Genomic DNA, 21,466 nt, shown 5'->3' with positions numbered 1-21,466 from the left:
GTGGTTCAAATGCAATTAGCAGAAGTACTGAGAAAGCTGGAAAAGCAGAATTTCCTGAAGTGTAAAAAGGCCAAATCAAAGCAGGGTGGGGGATTGGGGATATATCGTCAAATGAATCACACTGAATCATGACCCAAATACCTGTAAGGAAAGTCATTTCTTAGAATTACAGAATTTGGGCCAGAGACTCCAAAACAGCTGGGATATTACATATACAAACAATAAGGTATGTTCTGAGTTGGTACTCCAATTCCTTTTAACATGTTTTTTTCAGCTTGGAGATGAGATTGTTCGGATAAATGGTTACTCAATAGTATCTTGCACCCATGAGGAAGTGATAAACCTAATCCGCACTAAAAAGACTGTTTCTCTGAAAGTCAGACGTAAGTGTGTAAGCGTTTATTATCGAGTTGCTTCAGTTACTGCAGAGTTGTTTGTGCGATGTTCATTTGCACATAAATCTAAATTTATACATCAGTGTTTCCAATTATAAATACTGTGCAAAGCTATTAAATTGATAGTGCATATTTTGCTAAAATAATGCTTTTTAATTTGGTAGGTCATTTTTAATGAGAGATTATGCCAATTTCTCTCATTGCCACTGAAGAATATTTGAAAACTGGTGTAATGTGGGCCAATACCCATACTTACTTCATAGATCATAGAATCCCTACAGTGTGGAAACAGGCCATTTGGCTCAACAGGTCCATACTGACCCTCCAAAGAGTATTCCACCCAAACCTATTCCTCAGCCCTATGTTTATCCCTGACTAATGCACCTAACCTACATATCCCTGAATACTTTGGGAAATTTAGCATGGCCAACTCACCTAACCTGCACGTCTTTGGATTGTGAGAGGAAACCAGAGCACTCAGAGGCAACTCATGCAGACACAGGGAGAATGTGCAAACTCCACACAGTCACCCGAAGCAGGAATCGAACCCGGGTCTCTGGTGCTATGAGGCAGCAATGCTAACCACTGAGCCACCACGCATTTAATTTTCTTTTCCAAATCTGTTCTTTTTTGGTTGCTAATCGAAGCAATATATTTTCCCTGAGAATTGCTGAGCAGGTATTTGGCAAAATTATGGGTGCTGTAGTTGTAATGGAACTCATTCAGTGATTGTATGGATGCTGAGAAAACACCTAATTCTAATAGCATTCTACTCCTTTCTGTCGCTGCAAAACAAAACCAAAGGATAGGAAAAATACAGACACTAAAATATGTCTCCTAGTTTGACCTTCCATTCGTTCTAATATTTCCTTCTAAGTACTTAGGAATTCATTACTGGTGACAGTTCAGACACTGTTAATTATGTCTCTGCTTTTTTACAGATGTTGGAATGATTCCAGTCAAAAGGTGAGGTGTTTTTTTAAAACAGATCTGAGTCAGAAATGTCTGAACATCTATGTAGTATTTAGGTAAATGCATTTACGAAGGTTTACTGCATAAAACAGACTCTTGAGCAATTTTAGCTTATCCAGTTTAAATGTAACTGCTTGCAAAACATGAAGAAAGAAATTCCAGATATATATCCCACCCACAAAAACAGTCCATGTTGTTTTCTGTCATCAGCTGCGCCTTTTGTCATTGAACCCATTGGCCACAGGTAAAGTTTAATTAACTGTGATGGAGCTTCTTCCATTAGCAGATATTGTTACCAATTTGTACTTGTTGAATGTATTTTTTATGATTGATCTTCAAATTATTTTGGCATTGGCTTGGATCAGTTAGGAACATTCTGTTCTCTGAATCTGAAGGCTTTGGTTCAAATACTTTGATGATTTTGAGCATGTTTTCTGAGCTGATACTTCAGTTCATTACAGGCAGTGCTGCTTTTCAAATAAGAGGTCCAGTGAGATCCTATCCTCCATCTCAAGTGAGTGACACAAGTTGATGAATAGCTGCCTTGACCACTATTATTCCATTAATCATCACCAACAATACAGATTATCTGATCATTAATTTGCTGATTGTAGGAAATTGCTGTGTGCGATTGTCTTGCTGAATTTAGATTTACAATTTAATGATCAATAGGAAAAGTCTGCATTTTCTTATCACGCAGTGTCCCTATGAACTGGAGAGTATTCTGAAACAGAAATTGGTTTGCCGAATATCATATTCTTAGTTTCCAAGAAATGCCTGTGTAATATTAGGTTACCATGGAGATGAAAGACTCAGAAGCAAAAAGACATATAGAGAGTGAACTGCTTCAATGTGGACATACCTGCAATGGGATTAAAGTAGGTCTGGTGGCAGGCAGTTCAGAACATCTCGAATTTGTGTGTGAGCAGAATGTGGTGTAAAGTGTGTGAATTTATAAAGTATATATCGTTTGGATTTTGAACTAGTGATGCATAGGTTTTGGTCTGTATGTATGAGGATGTTTAACGAATTAACTTGTCAACTTTCCTGGAGCCATTATTCTGCTTAATCCAGAATGAGAAAGAAAATTCCTGAGATGATAATGGGAATTTGTTTGCATTGGGAGAGTTTTACGTACAGAGTAGATATTGCACTTAGAAGAATCAGGAATTTGTTTTGCCCAGAAGAAAAACCCATGTCTTGGAAAACCTTTTTTTTTGTATTCAGTTTGCAGAAGTCCTGGTAAAAGCTAAAAGTACGAAACAGTTTCTTCTAAAGAAAGGAGATAGTTTAGAACTGTTAGGAAATAGATTATTTCAGTGCAGATGGACTTTAGCTTAAAAGTTCTGGAGGAGAAGTATTTGGTTTGAACTCTGCAATGCTTTTTCAAAATTGAGTAAGTTGAAATTCAGTGACTAATCAAGAAAGAGACCATCAAACTAGCAAGAACGGAAGTTGAAAAAAACATTTAAATCAAAACTAGAGATGTGATAGAGAAGAACATTCTCCTGATGTTACAATGCTGTAATGTGATAGAATTCCATCAGAATTCCACAGAATTCTGACTAGATGGAATTCTGTTTTACCATGTGTTTTGAAATCTTTCATATTATTTTCTCTGTAAGTAGCTTGGTTTACTCACTTTTATCTTCCTTTCATTTGCACAATAAGCTTAGTGTTTTATTGTTGAAATCAAATTTGCAGCACAGTGCAGTTGTATTTATGTGAAAGACCACCTCTTTAAGAAGGAAAAGAATCTATCAAACCAATTTTCAGTCTGATAATAACATCAATTGGAATCATAACAATAAGAGACTCTTATGAGATTTGAATTCACTGCACTAAACAGGGATCTTTATTTTTCTTTTTAATGATGGGAGTGTGGTAATTTTGTATATAAAATTGTTTTTTTATGGTCCGATTTATTGCATGGAATTTGAAGATGACTTTTAGCAACATGTAAAGCTTTTAGGGACTGGAAGATATAATAGTGGATGGTTTGAAATCTTTGATTAAAGCAAACTTTTAGTCAAATTATTTCATGTGGTCAAGACAAGCATGACACAAGTGAGAGAAGGTTTATAGACATGGACTTTATCAGTGTTAACTGATCCTGTGAGTTTGGGTAAGATACACCTGCTGGTGAATGCAACTGAAGGGTCGAAATGATTACCAGAAATGTGAGAGATCCACACAATGGATGTTGAGTGGGAAGGCTAAAATTTCACATGGTGCTACATTTGTGTGGAAAGTAATGCAAATGTTTGTAACTACTTGAAGCATATCACTTTTACTTTAACAATTTAAAGTGAAACTTGTCTTTTTATTTGAAATATCCTTCATTGGGTAATTTATATGTGGCTTAGGTTAGTTTATTACATGATGAAGAGTCGCCGCTGTTGGACTATAACCAGGTTATAGGCTAACAGGTTTAGATTAGATTAGATTAGATTAGATTAGATTACAGTGTGGAAACAGGCCCTTCGGCCCAACAAGTCCACACCAACCTGCCGAAGCGAAACCCACCCATACCCCTACATTTACCCCTTACCTAACACTACGGGCAATTTAGCATGGCCAATTCACCTGACCCTGCACATCTTTGGACTGTGGGAGGAAACCGGAGCACCCGGAGGAAACCCACGCAGACACGGGGAGAACGTGCAAACTCCACACAGTCAGTCGCCTGAGGCGGGAATTGAACCCAGGTCTCTGGCGCTGTGAGGCAACAGTGCTAACCACTGTGCCACCGTGAAGTACTTGCTTTCGGAGTGCTGCTCTTTCATCAGTTAGCTAGTCTACCTGATGATGGAGTAGTGTTCCGAAAGCAAGTACTTCCAAATAAACTGTTGGTCTATAACTTGGTGTTGTGATTTTTAATTTGCTTTATTATAGTAAGTCTTCCCTTTAAGCTGCCATGCTTAATGTTATTTTATTTTTCATTTTGTGCTTTTTATTTCCATTTTGCCTCACCTTTTTTGTGTCAATGTAAATTCAGTGTCAAAGCCAACTAAACACAAGGAAGGTACAACCAGGGATAAGCTGGGGATAATCAAAATGAAGGACAGGGGTCATGCTCAAGTTGTTGCCCCGAGAAAATATAAAGTGCCTTTAATGGAAAAGGAGGTGCCACTTCCACTTATATTGAGCTTCATTGAAACATTGTAGGAGGCCCAGTATGGAAATTTTAGCATGGTAGCAAGATAGCTTGTTATAATGGCAAGCAACTGGAAGGTTGGCATCAGAGAGCAGAGGGGTTTCTCAAGGCGGTCACCAAGTCTGCATTTGATCTTGCCAATGTAGTGGAGACTATACTGTGAGCAATGGGTATCGTTGAATAGATCGAAAGAAGTACAAGTTAACTACAGCTTCTGAAAGATAAATTTGGGATCTTGGACAGGGAGGAGGGGTAAGAGTGTGTGTCTCATCTACTGCTTTTGCATGGGAAGGTGGCAATGGGAGGTGAGGAAGTATGAGAAGTCTTGGAGGAGTGGACCGCGCTGTTGCGAAGGGAACAGACTTTGTGGGATGCTGACAGTGGAGGGAAGGGAATTATCTCAGGATAAAGCAAGAACAGCTCTCTGAAGAGCATTGTACATCCATGGAGGTACCTGTGAATCTGGGTGGATTCAAAACAAAGGATGAAACTTCAGCCGGAATCTGCGTGGGGTGATTCTGAGCCAGAGGCTGTCACTGAGGAGTGAGAGATGACTGTGAAAGTGAGTTTGGGGGGGGAGGGGGGGAGGGGGCGGAATCAACACCACACCCCGAGCAGAGGTGGAGCTGATTTCTAGTCACTGGTTTAAAGGAGTGAACACATTTGCAGTTGTCTACAGATTCACCCCTCCCCTGGGATTTTGTCAAATGCTAAGAGAAAATGAAGTAATAGTGACAAAGAAGAGTTTTTAAAAAGGAAAGCCCTCTGAGAGGAGCAGAACTGCTTCAATGTGGACATACCTGGAAGAGATGTGGCAGTGAATTAAACACAGAATTAAAATAAAACCGTGGGTGCTGAAGGTCTGCAATGAACAAAGACAGAAATTGCTGGAGAAAGTCAACAAGTCTGGCAGCATCTGTGGTGAGAAAACAGATCTGTTGCCTTGGTAACAAAGCTATCCACTGAGTTGCCAGTAATAGCCAAACCCACCATATCACTGGAATGTTTTACCCTAATATTGTACTTTTTCATATTTACTTAAAGTAATTTAGTTTATTTTTCAAGCTTTTCTCAGCAAACAATACACACTTCTGCACATGTGTAGCACAGTATACTCCTCCCTATATATGGATTCATCCATAGATCTGATTACTCATGGGGTTGACCCTACACATGATTTCTTCTCACGGATCTCATGGTCCTTTGCAGTCAGTAGAGGATTTCTATTACAATGCTATCTGTGTTGTTGTATTATTCATGGATGATCTGTGCTGTATCCCCTGTGGATAACAGGGATTCAGTGTATTTCAAATTTGTATATTGGTGTTTTGGGGAAGGGGTGTTTCCACAGGAACATAACTTCAGCAATAACATTGATTCCAATGAGAGACTAACTGGTGAATTATAGGCAACGCTAAGCAATGAAACCGTATCCTTCTTAATCATTAGCCCTGAGCTAAACTGATTCTGTCCCTGAACCTTCTGAAACATCATCTTTCTCCCACATTGAGATGCTGTCACCAACCAGAAGTGTCACCTCTTCCTATTTTTTACTTTATTTTCTTTATTGACCCATTGTAACTAAGAATATTGAACATTCAGATCTGCCCAGGTCTCTGTTATCTTTTAGACTGCTTGGTGGGCACCAATTCCCAATTTTGCCAGCTTGCCCCTAACTTGTGCTATTAGATCTTACTGTATTCTAAATATGTTAACCATATAGCTTTTGGTTTTGTGGATGCATCTTTGTGACTTTAGGCACTGCTCAAATTCTAAAACCAGCAGGCTAAGCTTGTACAGTGATATTCTCTGTACATGGACTTCCCTGGCTATAATAACTATCCATGACTCCCCACATGCCAAAGGATGTGTATTTCTGCTTGGCTGAGCTACCTTGTCCTACTTTATACTTGACTTAATGCACCCTTTTTAATTACTTTAACTTATTTTAATCTTTATACTACTGACTAAATTCTGGATAAGAGTAAGAAATAGAATTCTTTGTCTTTGCTCACAACTCAAGTCCCTTGCTTATGCCTATACATTCTTTCTTTTGCTGGACTGGTTTTTCAGAATCACTGAAGGTGAAACACAGTCCAGAACAGCAACTGCTCAATAATCAATCAGCTCTTGACTTTCCTAGAATGTCAAACTTTGATCTTGTGACTTAATGACCATCTGACTATTATCTGGTAAGAGATAGGCCTTCCCCTCCATTGGAGAGGAGGTGCTGTCTCTAAAGGATGCTAAATAAACAAATGGCCAGCCACTTTCTGGTTTCAGAAGTGTTTCCAGGAGTGAAGGGCATTACTGGGACTGCACTGACAGCGAGATGTCACAGCCAGAGTGAAATAATAAGGATGTTGACAGGGAATAGGGAACATCTCTTTGGGATCAGGTACACCAGTGAGTCCACACTGGGGAGAGGCTGTTCACTTGCCCCGATTGTGGGAAGGGCTTCACTCCGTCATCCGATTTCCTTGAACACCTGTGCATGTACACTAGGGAGAGACCAGTTACCTCTTCCAACTGTAGGAAGGGATTCACTCAGCTATCCAATCTACTGAGACAACAGCGAACTCTTACTAGTATAAGGTCTTTCAAAATACTGTGGGAATTGCTATGAAAGTTCTGGGGAATTGATCATACTGATGAGAGACAATTCAAGTGCCCTTGTTCTGGGGCTGGGTACAGGCATTCTTCCTACCTCATTATACACACAGGGAAGAGGCGGTGCAGCTGCTCTGAGTGTCTAGGGGGTTCACTAGTTAGCCCACCAGTGTGCACGTTTACCGACTCTGACTGTGGGAAGAGATTCACTCAGCTTTCCAACCTACTGAGATACCAGTAGGTTCACGCTGATGAGAGACTGTTTAAATGCCCAGACTGAAGCAAGTCCTTTAAAAGTTCCAGGGAACTTATTGCTCATCAACACATTCACACCGAGGGTCCATTCAGATGCTCTCACAGCAGCACTGTATTTGGGTGATCGTTTGAAGGGTCTTCTGACTTCTCCCCTGGTAAAAATGCATTTGGGGAAGGCTACAGACATGGCACAAATACTATTTTATAGGCCTCTCTACTTATCAACCCAGTCCCATCTAATGCACTGCCCCATCTAATGCAGCAGCACCCCGATTTTTACTAGATAGCAAACTGGATCTGGTGGTACACTGCTCAGTTACTTGCTTCCATAGTCTCAGTTGCTTCAATTGAGCATCCTTTACGTTGTGCTTTGTTTCCCTGTTTGTGTATCTTTAAAAGACATGCTCATGATGCCATCGCTGCAGAATAGCATGTAAGCTGAAGGTGTAAGGATTGCATCCTTCACCTTATCCTGGGATCACTTAAAGCGTGACACACTTCTAGAAGAATGTTACTCAATGCTCCCTGATGTAATCTATCAGTTTATTACTTGCATAGATTCTATTTTTTATCTGATTAATCTAATGTGTGCATAAAGTAGGAAGCTGAAATACACGTTTGAGGGATTCTTCAATACCATAATATCCATCAGTTTTTAATGTTATGGGACATTAGAGAAATATTGCTACATCAGATAAAACACCTTGCTGCGCACAAACTCATACCTCATACCAGTGTTGGCTGTTTACAAAGGACTGCAATATCTTTGTTGTAGTTAAACCTGTAAAGCATTATATTTAAGAAAATGAAGCTTAAAAAGATCTCTTGAAAAACATTTTCAACATTAAAAGGACTTGCCTGTACTGATACATTGATTGGTTTATCTATTTTCTTTGTACAAATTGCCTTGAAAACAAAATTTAAAGCTTGTGTAACACCATCTCTGCTTTTTTAGCAGAATTCTTACCCACAGGTCGAAACATGTCAATATATGTATCCAAGCGCTGTCCAGCTTTTCTTGATGTCTTTAAAACACCTGGTATGAGGAGACATTTGCATACATGTGTGGGAAATCTCATTACACAGGCCAAGCCAGACGCCAGGACAAAAACATGGGTGGCCTGGGAGGCAATAAACCGTACAACACAAATGCAAGCACATTTAGGCTCAGTCAACCAAACAGCAAATTTCAGGAGACAGTCAAGTTTCCATTTTGTTATATCTCTCACACTATGTCAATGGTGTGAGAAAATCAGAAGCTTTAAAAACCATTAATGTCATATGCCTTTAAAAAAACAGAGTAACAGACTAAAAGCTAAAATCATGTTGGCTAGTGTAAACATATTAACATTACACATCCTGAAATATGTGTACTTCAGCATCCCTCCACAGATAATAGATCACCAATTCCACGCACTGGCAGAATTATACTGCTCAGATCACCTTTAAGCATGACACTGTATTGGAAGCATGTTCCTCTGTTTTAACCAAATAGCTTAGTATTACCCTGTTTGCCTGAGGAATGTAATGCTTTTAGATAATAGTTAATTGTAAAATCTGTTGGAAAATTTCAACACCACAGTATTCACACGCAGTTTCTTCTACTGTTGGTGATAACATAAGCACCACCACATCAGGAAAAACACTTTAAAGGAGGCAAGCTTTCACTGCTTTAGTTACATTTTCAAACAGCATTTTGTCCCTCAAAGTCTGAAAAGTATGTCAAATCCTAATTATAACATGATGGCAGCTGAAGCTATTTTTATCCTCTTGTGTAATCACTTGTTTTCGAGTGATCACATTTGCTTAAGCTTCACATTTTCAGCTGCATCTCGAAACTGCTACTTGTGCGGTGCTCTTCTAATTATTCACGTGGCCTGACCTTGCAAAGCTGTGCAGTCAGCTCAATGTGAGTGGTTGGCAACCAGCCATTCCTGACTGGTTCTGCTGATACTGTTCAACTTAGGTTATGTTATTCATAACATCTGAAATCTGACACTATATTCTTCAAAATATTCCCTGAGAGCATTTGCAGTTTTTTTAAATAAGTGTTTTATTTTTCAGTGATTGAAGGATAGTAACAAGTGCTTCCACAAAGAAAATCATAATCATAATTTGCTCGAGCTTGATGAACGAATGATCCAACAGATAGGGTGGCACGGTGGCTCAGTGGTTCGCACTGCTGCCTCACAGCGCCAGGGACCCGGGTTCAATTTTGTCTGTGTGGAATTTGCACAATCTCCCTTTGCCTGTGTGGGTTTCCTTCGGGTGCTCCGGTTTCCCCCCACAGTCCAAAGATGTGCAGTTCAGGTGAATTGGCCATGCTAAATTATCCATAGTGTTAGGTGCATTAATCAGAGGGAAATGGGTCTGTTGGAGGGGGGGGGGGGGGGAGAGGGGGTGGGGTGGGGGGGGGGTTACTCTTTGGAGGCTTGGTGTGGACTTGTTGGGCTGAATGGCCTGTTTCCACACTGTAGGGAATCTAATCTAATTAAAAGTTGTGTGTTTGCAGTAAATGCCAGTTGCATTCAGTTTACAGTGCAGGTAAGAAATGAGAAAATCTAAAATTTAGATTATTTTTGAGTGGAGTAGCTATATATTTCCCAGTCTGATCTTCTACTTTTCCCTTTAATTACTGGTGAATTCACAAGATCTGTGTCTTTCAATTGCTGATAATTTGACAGGAGAGCAAGGCTTTGTGTTCCAAATTCCAGATTACATAGCACGCCAGTTATTTTTTTCTTCAGCAGCTGACAAGTTGACATGACAGCAATAATGAATGGTAGAAAGACACAGGCAGAGGTGAATAATGTTTCATCTTTTTTTTTCTAGTTCTTCTGAGGACTCTTTGAAATGGCAATTTGTGGACCAGTTTGTGTCAGAATCTGGGGTAAGTTATAGATTCTTTCCAATTGACATTTGTCCCTCTTCATTTTGTGGTCATCAATAACTCTTGCTAACATTTCACTGGGAACTATTTGCACATTTGTTTCTATTTTCAGTTTAAATCAGGTCTATTTGTAGGGTGAAATGTCACGGTCTCTCTTGTGGTGTGTTCAGAGGTGGGAAGGGTATTTTTTGAAATAAATATTTTCATTAAAAACTTTTTCAAATCTTTTGCAAAACAACTACATATATATTAAAAAAATACAAAAAGATAAAGGTTCTACAACAATGTCATATCATAATACTATTAATGATAACTACCTACTATTCTACCAGAATGAACGTATCTACTTAAACTAAACTACAATCAAATTAAATAAAAATTAAATTAAGCTAAATTCAATATCTTAAATATCTTAAATTATATCACATTACTTTATTCTATTTCACTCACCACACCTCCACTGAAGCCCCCACCCCTGGGAGCACCAGTCATTGTACCCATATTTTTTTTCCTAGCTTCCCCCTCCCAGGGCCCCACGGGTGCCCAAACTGATTCCCACAGCTATATCACGGCCCTAGTTAATATTACCAATAAGTCTGCATCAATATGATTTAGAAAGGGCCGCCATGTCTTGTAAAACTGCTCCATTTTGTGGTTCACCATATTTGTGAGGTAGTCTTGGGGGCGATGCTCCATCAACAGCCTGCGCCACCCCTTAAGACCTGGGGTTTTCCCAACATTCAATTCATTAAAGTGTTCTTCCTCACACAACTGGTGAGAATGTTTCATAATCTCTTCCCATTTTCCCCCAGACAGGGTAAATTTGGCAACCCCAGAAGAAGAAATACCGGGTTCATTTTGACTTCAATTCCCAGGATCCCGTTCAGCTCTCTCACTATGGCACTCCAGTATCTCTGGATCTTGCAACATGACCAGTAGCAGTGTGTAAGAGTGCCTATACTAATTTTACATTTGGGACACCCTGGAGATGCTCCTCTCTTGAAATTAGCTAGCCTCTCTGGTGCCATATGAGCCCTGTGTAAAATTTTCAATTACATGGCCTGTGCTTTGTTACATATTGAGATTTTCTTTACATTTTCCCATATATCTTCCTATGTTTCCAGTGAAATGTCCTCTCCTAGTTCCTGATTCCAAATCCTACAGAGTCTCTCCACATCTCCTAAGGCACGTCCCTTCTGTAAATAATATAAAGTACTAATTGAAAGAGTGCCTGTACACCGGAGCATTCCTTTCTCCATATTTGACTTGTAGGTTGAGCCAGGAGCGTGGTCTTCCTCTGTATATAATCCCTTATCTGAAATACCGGAAAAGGTCCCTATGAGACAATCCATATTTCCAACTTAGCTGGCTAAATGACATTAAGACCTCCCCCTCAAATAAATCTTCCAGACAGGAGATTCCCTTTTTCTCCCAAAGCTTAAAGCCAGAGTCCATTGCCCCAACTTTAAATCCTTGGGCTCCCGCCAACAAAGTAAACAGCGAGGTCTTAAGCCAATTGCCCTCATCTTGCCTCATTATCCTCCTAGCTTTCACTATATTTAAAATGATTGGGTTCTTACACTGCTTGATCACAGATTTCATCTTATCCATGAATAATAAATTAATTAAGGGACATCTCGACTGCAAGGCTTCAACGTCAAGCCAAATCAACTCAGAATCCCCCCATACCCAGTCTCACACATATGCTAACAGGGCGCTTACTTGATATCTCTTCAAGTTCAGAGAGTCCACCCCCACCTCCCCAACAGGAGCTGCAATTTAGTAAATTTAATTAGATGATGCCTGGGGCAGGGCCTTTTAGTGAAATGGTGATATTCCTGAGCCCTGTCACTTTTCCACCTCTGCCAGAATTAAGACAGGGCCAGACTTCCTGCACTAATGCCAACTGAAGCCTGAGAGTGCACAATTCATTACTACATTAGTGTGTCAACCCATCACAGGAGGTATTAACCCAGTGGTGGGTAGGCCTCTCAATATGTGGCATGCATGAAAGGTAAAACAAGATTGTTGCAGTGTGATCTCCCTTGGGGAGCGAATCCTTCATTCCAAGGTACTCAATATCTGATCGAAGCATATAACCCCTGCCCTTATTGCCAGGCTACACATGCACCCCACTCCCTGACAGCTTGAGCTGAAAAGCCTCACCTGCCATGACCTGGCTGTGGCCTGGGTCCCTCCTCGATTCTGAGTCTCCGGGACCCAGAGATTTGTAACCTCTTAAATCAGCATGCCATCCGAAGCGATAGAATGTTAAAAAAGCGTTGAAAGTAATAGTGCTGTCATGCATTAATTTTTACTAAGTTATGGGCTCAGATTTGTAGTGGTATGGTAGAACAGGCATTCTCTCTGGCACACTGATGCTGAAATAACTGAGAATATTTGCCATATTTATCTGCCATTAGCCTGTATTTTGTTGGGGGGGGGGGGGAAACCACATCACCCACAATGTCCATTTATTTAACACCTTTACTGCAGGGAAAAGAAAGTATTGCATTTATATAATGAGTATCATGACCCTCAGGATGCTCACTGCCTTACAGCCAGTGAAGTAATTTTTAAAATTGATATAATCTAGGAAAATATGCAAATAGGAAAAGTAGCTGCCACATAATTGTCGAAGTATAAGATGAGGTGACAAAATGTGGTGAAACAATAATTTTGATAGGGTTTTTGAAGATGATGATAGAAGTATGTGAATGTGAACAAAAAAGAAGATACATTGGAAAATGTTTGGACACAATAAGCTCTTGACCAGGAGTTTTAAATCATCATGGAGGAGGAAAAGGCGATAGCCATAAAGGATTTTGTAAATATTAACATTATGGCACAATTTAAACTGATACACAGCCCGGATCTTTTAGATAAATGACTGCTCATGCAATTTTCTGGGTATATTGTTTACTTTCCTTTTAAAAAGCATTAATAATATTTGGTTATAGATTGTTATAATATTTTCAAAAATAAATTAGATTTTTACTGCAAGCCTGGCTTTTACTTTTGACACCATTTTAATTTGAAAAATACTGTACAGAAGTTTTCATTATGCACTTGATATTTTAATGGTTTAGTTTAAATCAGAGCTCAGTTCCTCATTACTTTGATAACTTGCTTAAATGCAAACAAGATATTGAACAAGTGGTTGTGTGCAGAATGATATGTGCAGAATAATTCATGCTTGTTGCCATTCTATGAAAATTAGCAGACACTGAAGGTGGCAAATGAGTGCATGTTTCAGTTTAATTTTCAGTGATTTTGTTATTAATTTCTTCTTTATACAAGATCATAAAGATTATAAAGTTTGGTTACAAAATATGCAAAAAAGTACTGTCATTAATATTGTCGCATGTTGACACTGTCTCCACTGTCTAAAACAAATATTTCCAAAAGTTGTGGTACTCTAACCATACTTAAAAACTTCTATCCACTTTTTAAAAAAGAAAATTTTTTGAACTACTGAGCTCTTCTTATTTATATCAATACCATAATGGCCAGTCTTGTCAAAGTTTGAAATTTATTGAAAATTCATTCCCAAACTTCTTCGTAGGATGGAAAGATCAGTTTAGCTGGCTTGGCTTCACTGGGAACTAAGGAAATCAAGGAAAAAAAAGTCTTTATCAGCCTAGTTGGCACAAAAGGCATGGGATGCAGGTCAGTCACTCTGTCAATTTCTCAGGCAAATCAGTAATGGTTTCTTAGATCTCACTTTTCCTTTTTATCAATAATTACTGAAAGCATTCCTTTATTTTCTTTCCTTTAGTATTTCTAGTGGTCCAACCCAGAAACCAGGGATCTTTATCAGCAATGTGAAACCAGGATCTGTATCAGCAGAAGTTGGCCTAGAGGTAAGTGAGCCTCTTTTTTTTTTTCTGATGGCTAGCCACAGTGCTTAATGTTACTCTTACTTTGGCACAGTTCGAAATGATGGAAATGCTAGCTTTTAGGGCTAAAGTTAAGCCAGAACACTATTCCATTGTGAATAAAATAATATTTCATTTTTTTATAAAATAAATGGGTTATAGATATGTTTGTAATCCCTGGACAGATCTGTAACAATCACCAGAGTTTAAACAACATATTTTAAGTAAATACACGAGTAATTGATCTATAAAGGATTTTGCTTACAAATAAATTTTAGCTGAAAATTGACAGGTTTTATATGTTTAGACTTTATTCTTTATTTCACGTTAATAGCAATTTATCGACAAAGTACCTTATGCAATATTATGTGCAACCAATATATTTCATGTTTCTAAAGTTCCATGTTGGATTAGAAACATTGGTCCAGATATTCCAGTGGCCAGATCATTGTTGAAGCATGCAACGTAGGATGAAGTTGTGTACTGGGATCATATAGAATTCCCAATGTCTCTGACGTTGTGAGAATTGCCTGGGAAATTGTCATTTCCAATGGAAATTTTCCTGAGTCTGGAACCCTCCGATAAAGCCCATTTAAAATCATGGGGCTCCAACACACAAGCTTAATAGCTAAGCAGGAAATATTAGAGGATTAAAAACCTACTCTAATTCCTAGTAATTAGTGAACTGAAAACCAGACTCCCCACTGACCTTCCTAACTACATGTCAGATTAGCTTGAGTAGCTCTACATCAACCAGTTGACAAAATGAGCCGAATCTCCACTTGCCATAAATGTTTGATGCCTTCAAGGAAGTGCTCTTGCCATGCAATTCAAGGTATTTTAACCTGCCACTGAATTATTGCGGTAACATTTGTTCAGATTGATGTTTACTTCATCTGAACTAACAGTGGCTAATTTATCATTCAGATGTTAATACACACAAATTTTGCAAGGCAATTCATAAATGTTTAATCGTAGCAAAATATATGAGCAAGAACAAACTGGTGTTAGGAAGCATAACTGAACAGCTCTTATAAGGCAGAGGTTGACCCCCCACTGAGAACTAAAATCAAAAGTTTGGAGAGTTTACAGAAGGTTTCTCTCTCAAGGACTGAGCTTTTTCTTACACTGTCATCCCAAACTTACGTTATTAACCATACACCACATTCCTTCCGAAGACAGCTTGTCCTATTCTCCGACTTGCCAATTGCAGAAGTTCTTGCCACTGCTGGTCTATCCCAGTATTCCATAATTAGATTAGATTCCCTACAGTATGGAAACAGGCCATTTGGCCCAACAAGTCCACACCAATCCTCCAAACCCACCCAGACCCATTCCCCTACCCTATATTTACCCCAGACTTATGCACCTAACACTGTGGGCAATTTAGCATGGCCAACTCACCTGACCTGCACATCTTTGGATTGTGGGAGGAAACTGGAGCATCCAGAGGAAATCCACACAGACACGGGGAGAATGTGCAAACTCCACACAGACAGTTGCCCAAGTCGGAAATTAAACCCTGGTCCCTCGCACTGTGAGGCAGCAGTGCTAACCACTGAGCACCGTGCCACCCCATGGCAGTGTCATTTTGAACCTCTGATGAGCATTTGGTCAAGTGTTGACAGTCAGAATACGCCTTCACTGTGCAGGTGATGGGAGGGTAACTGGAAACTAACACTTATCAAGGCACATAGCTGACACTCCATTGTACATGAAAGTGCACAGTCTTACACTTATCACTGTTGAAGCATCTAGCCACACATCTTACCTGTTCTGAACCAGCTCCCATCTTACATCGCTGCCTAAGTTAGTGCTATTCTTTCCACAATGCCTAGTGAAGCCCAGCATCTCTTATTTGTTCGATGTCAGTTCATCACAGACAGGAAAAATGTCAGAGCCTTCACTTTAACTCCGTGACTGCAATACCAAACAACTGCCTCTCAGAACAAAAACTCACTGTTTGTTTTTTGAGCATGAATAAATTTACACCCAAGAAGTGATCACTGCATCCAGTTCTCAGCTATTGGAAAAGGGTGTCTGCTTTGTAGTATCAGACACTGCTGCAATCTAGCATACTGAAGATGAGGGTCCCCCGCTTACTATGCTCATCCTCCTCCTCAGAAGTAGAACATTCCCATTCTGAATTCTCCATCAAATTGCCTACAGTGTTGATCCTGGGTGAAGCCAGCTTTGTTTGCAAAACCCATTGTCCAAGCTGTAGCACTGACTTTGGCACAAGGAAACAAGCTGAAGTGGTGTGATCTGTCACAATCAGTAACAGTCTTCATGTAATTAATGTGGTTGAGGACTGAGAGATTCCACCTCGGTCCCATCCACCATAAGATATTGCAGAAATAGGCCATTCAGCTCTTTGAGTCTGTTCCACAATTCAATGATATCTGCTAATCCTCACCTCCATTTTCCTGCCTTTTCTCCATAATTCTTGATTCCCCCTACTGATTAAAAATAAGTCTTTCTCAACATTGAGTATACTTAATGACCGAGCCTCTGCGAGTCCTGCATGATAAAGAATTTCACAGATTCACTACCCTCTAAGGAATGAAATTCTTCCTCAATTATTGTAACTGAGCAATCCTTTACTCTGACATTGTTCCCTCTGGTTCTAGACTATTTCACCAGGGAAAACCAACTCTTAGTACTTATACTACCAAGCCCATCTATGTTTCAGTAAGGTCTCCTCTCATTCTTGTAAATTTCAATGAGTAAAGGCTCTAAATACTCAACCTCTCCCTTAAAATAATCCCCTGGAGCTGCGATCAACATAGTGAACCTTCTAGGGACTACCTCCCATGCCAATATATCTTTCCTTAGATAAGGGATCAAAACTGTTCACAGTATTCCAGGTGTGGTATAACAAATGCCTGATATACTTTTATTAAGACGTCCCAATTTTTATAGTACGTTTCCCTGTGAATTGGACATGCCGGCGTTGGACTGGGGTGTACAAAGTTAAAAATTACAAACCACCAGGTTATAATCTAACAGGTATAATTAGAAGCACTTGCTTTTGGAGCGAGCTGTTCCTTCAGGTGGTTGTGGAGGACATGATTGTAAGACAGAATTTATAGCAAAAGTTTACAGTGTAATGCAACTGAAATTATACATTGAAAAATACCTTGATTGATTGTTAAGTCTCTCATCTGTTAGAATGACCATGTTAGTTTCACTTCTTTCATATGTAAGTCACAAAACTTGTTTTAAAAAGTTACATTCTCAGGTTAACTTTAACAATTGGTGTCAGCCCAGATAATGTGTTGAAGGGTTAGCCCCCTGTGTGCTGTTATCTGTGCCGTAATGTTTAGACTGATTCTAATCTAAAAAATGAATTAATAGAATCTTATCTGGATTCATGCAGTTTTTGAGCAATCCTTAGGCTGGTGGTAATGACATCTAGAATGAAGGTTTCCGGCCCTCCTATATCTCCTGTGCATCCTGAGGTTACCTTTAGCTATTGCCTGTTCATGTGGAAGCTGCTCAGCAGCTGCTGGAGGTTGCTGCTGATCCTGGGCTTGCTGATGGATCTGTTCCTCCTGGACTTCGCTGCATTGTCGTTGATCGCAGCAATAACAATAATCGCCCCTGGTGTGGGTGGACCCATCAGTTACACTTTAAATAAACCTGTGTGGAGAATATAAGAAACAGAGCATGATGCACTTTGTAATGTGAGCATATTCCCCAATACAATTGGACATTGCAGATTTGAGATATAGAAAATGGTGTTTGTTGGGTATAACATTGCCATTATCACGATAGATTTCGGCTTGCTATGGCTTTACCTTTGATCATCTTAATATTAGCGACTACTAACTGATCCGTCAACCTCAGGACATTCTCCCGACCTAATTCATGCTGGCAGTTTCGGTGCTTTTCAGTTCTTTGCTAAATTTTCTTGAAAAAATAGTGAGTGTGTTGCAATTTTTTTTGTATGATGAAGCTTTTATAGTTGAATAGCTGGCAGTGTATACAAGCTGTGAGATGTTGATCTGAGGATTGCAGCAATGCGATGTCTGTGAAGGTCTGGTGAAACATATGAATCTTGATTTATTGTAGTTGACATGCTACCTGCATCAGAACAAATAGATACAGATTTATACCATATTATGATCCCCAGGGAATATTGAGCTTCGTCCCAGCATGTTTTGAAACTAATATTCATTGGAGTTTAATTAACAGAAATAGGAGGTGATTTGAATGTCATATTCCCTGTTGAAAACTGAATTATTTAAAAAAGGTAGCTCAATAAAATCTTGTGGAGAAGGATATTAAAGTGTATTGCTGCTGAGTGAGAGAAAGAGGTTAGACCAGACGGCTAATGCAACCAAATTGGTCCAACATGTCTCTTCCTATGCTGTAACATTCTGTGAAATACTAAAGTAGATGCCTTGCAGTTTGTAATAACCCTGAAATCAATCAATGTGTTATAACCTTGTTATCTCTTCTTCATTATTTGTAATACTCTTAATATCTTGACACGTCTCAAATCTGTAAGAGATTTCAAAATTATTAAAGCATTTGTGATTTATGAAGTTTCTGTGTAATTATGTTGAGTCTGACTGATTCATGCAGAGATACTGAATGTGTAATGTCATTTGGAACAGAACTCAATGAAGTAAAAAAAATGACATCATGTTTGAATATAGATTACCAAGCTACAGTCATATATCACACTCCTTTGTTTTAAATGCAGGTTGGAGATCAAATTATCGAAGTAGATGGAGTAGATTTTGCAAATGTGGATCATAGAGAGGTAAAACATATTTCAGCTTCTTCTCCAAAAAGGAAGTTCATACAGTCATACAGTCATAGAGACGTACAGCATGGGAACAGACCCTTCGGTCCAACCTGTCCACGCCGACCAGATATCCCAACCCAAACTAGTCCCACCTGCCAGCACCCGGCCCATATCCCTCCAAACCCTTCCTATTCATATACCCATTCAAATGCCTCTTAAATGTTGCAATTGTACCAGCCTCCACCATTTACTGTGGCAGCTCATTCCATACACGTACCACCCTCTGCATGAAAAAGTTGCCCTTTAGGTTTCTTTTATATCTTTCCCCGCTCACCCTAAACCTATGCCCTCTGGTTCTGGACTCCCTGACCCCAGGGGAAAGACTTTGTCTATTTATCCTATCCATGCCCCTCATAATTTTGTAAACCTCTATAAGGTCACTCCTCAGCCTCCGAAACTCCAGGGAAAACAGCCCCAGCCTGTTCAGCCTCTCCCTGTAGCTCAAATCCTCCAACCCTAGCAACATCCTTGTAAATCTTTTCTGAACCCTTTCAAGTTTCACAACATCTTTCCGATAGGAAGGAAACCAGAATTGCACACAATATTCCAACAGTGGCCTAACTAATGTCCTGTACAGCCGCAACATGACCTCCCAACTCCTGTACACAATACTCTGACCAATAAAGGAAAGCAAACCAACTGCCACCTTCACTATGCTATTTACCTGCGACTCCACTTTCAAGGAGCTATGAACCTGCACTCTTTGTTCAGCAACACTCCCTAGGACCTTACCATTAAGTGTATACATCCTGCTAAGATTTGCTTTCCCAAAATGCAGCACCTCACATTTATCTAAATTAAACTCCATCTGCCAATTCTCAGCCCATTGGCCCATCTGGTCCAGATCTTGTTGTAATCTGAGGTAACCCTCTTTGCTGTCCACTACACCTCCAATTTTGGTGTTGTCTGCAAACTTACTAACTGTACCTCTTATGCTCGCATCCAAATCATTTATGTAAATGACAAAAAGTAGAGGACCCAGCACCGATCCTTGTGGCACTCCACTGATCACAGGCCTCCAGTCTGAAAAACAGACTGGAGGCCTGTGTCTTCCCTCTGTCTTCTACCTTTGAGCCAGTTCTGTATCCAAATGGCTAGTTCTCCCTGTATTCCATGAGATCTAACCTTGCTAATCAGTCTCCCGTGGGGAACCTTGTCGAACGCCTTACTGAAGTCCATATAGATCACATCTACTGCTCTGCCCTCATCAATCCTCTTTGTAACTTCTTCAAAAAACTCAGTCAAGTTTGTGAGACATGATTTCCCATGCACAAAGCCATGTTGACTATCCCTAATCAGTCCTTTCCTTTCCAAATACATGTACATTCTGTCCCTCAGGATTCCCTCCAACAACTTGCCCACTACTGAGGTCAGGCTCACTGGTCTATAGGTCCCTGGCTTGTCTTTACTGCCCTTCTTAAACAGTGGCACCACAATTGCCAATCTCCAGTCTTCCGGCACCTCACCTGTGACTATCGATGATACAAATATCTCAGCAAGAGGCCCAGCAATCACTTCTCTAGCTTCCCACCGAGTTCTCAGGTACACCTGATCAGGTCCTGGGGATTTATCCACTTTTAACTGGTTCAAAACATCTAGCACTTCCTCCTCTGTAATCTGGACATTTTGCAATATGTCACCATCTATTTCCTTACAGTCTCTATATTTCATATCCTTTTCCACAGTAAATACGGATGCAAAATATTCATTTAGTATCTTCCCCATTTTCTGTGGCTCCACACAAAGGCCACCTTGCTGATCTTTGAGGGGCCCTATTCACTCCCTAGTTACCCTTTTGTCCTTAATATATTTGTAAAACCCGTTTGGATTCTCCTTAATTCTATTTGCCAAAGCTATCTCGTGTCCCCGTTTTGCCCTCCTGATTTCCCTCTTAAGTAAGCTCCTACTTCCTTTTTCCTCTTCTAAGGATTCACTCGATCTATCCTGTCTATACCTGACATAAGCTTCCCTCTTTTTCTTAACCAAACCCTCAATTTCTTTAGTCATCCAGCATTCTCTATACCTACCAGCCTTCCCTTTCACCCTGACAGGAATATACTTTCTCTGGATTCTTGTTATCTTATTTCTGAAGGCTTCCCATTTACCAGCCGTCCCTTTATCTGCGAACATCTGCCTCCAATCAGCTTTCAAAAGTTGTTTGGGTTTTGCCTCTTTTCCCAATAATGATGGCATATTAGACTTGTTAAATTAATTCATAAAGGAGATAATCCCCTCTGTTAGGAAACTGATGGTATTGGGTTTGGTTTTATATCCTGCCCAATCATACTTTCCATGAAGTCAGTGGAGATCAATATTGAGAAAGTCTGAAAGCTAACATTTCACTGGTGCCTTTTTGCTTCCAGCCAGTGAGCTGGGCTGAAATTATTCCCCTTTATATCCATTTTCATAATACCTGTACCGCCATTACAAAAGAAGCTTAAGAAGTCAAAGGAAAGGACTTGTTAGATTTAACATAGATTTTTTTTAAAAATG

The 21,466-nt window shown here is 39.7% G+C and overlaps 1 protein-coding gene across 2 annotated transcripts in view; it reads left to right on the top strand.

Annotated features, from left to right (window-relative positions):
* Positions 1-21,466, top strand: part of ush1c (Usher syndrome 1C) — a 212,481-nt gene that overhangs the window by 56,131 nt on the left and 134,884 nt on the right. For both annotated transcript variants that reach the window (XM_043705961.2, XM_087996593.1), the window contains exons 5-10: positions 275-383; positions 1,337-1,361; positions 10,222-10,279; positions 13,845-13,948; positions 14,058-14,142; positions 18,869-18,928. In XM_043705961.2, coding sequence (XP_043561896.2) covers positions 275-383; positions 1,337-1,361; positions 10,222-10,279; positions 13,845-13,948; positions 14,058-14,142; positions 18,869-18,928 — 441 coding nt within the window. The remainder of the gene's footprint in view (positions 1-274; positions 384-1,336; positions 1,362-10,221; positions 10,280-13,844; positions 13,949-14,057; positions 14,143-18,868; positions 18,929-21,466) is intronic.

Source organism: Chiloscyllium plagiosum, unplaced genomic scaffold (assembly GCF_037043375.1).
Source record: "Chiloscyllium plagiosum isolate Xiang-an unplaced genomic scaffold, Cpla_swu_hap1 HiC_scaffold_18, whole genome shotgun sequence".
In the NCBI taxonomy this organism is placed as follows: Eukaryota; Metazoa; Chordata; class Chondrichthyes; order Orectolobiformes; family Hemiscylliidae; genus Chiloscyllium; species Chiloscyllium plagiosum.
This window is presented reverse-complemented; position numbering and strand designations above follow the sequence as displayed.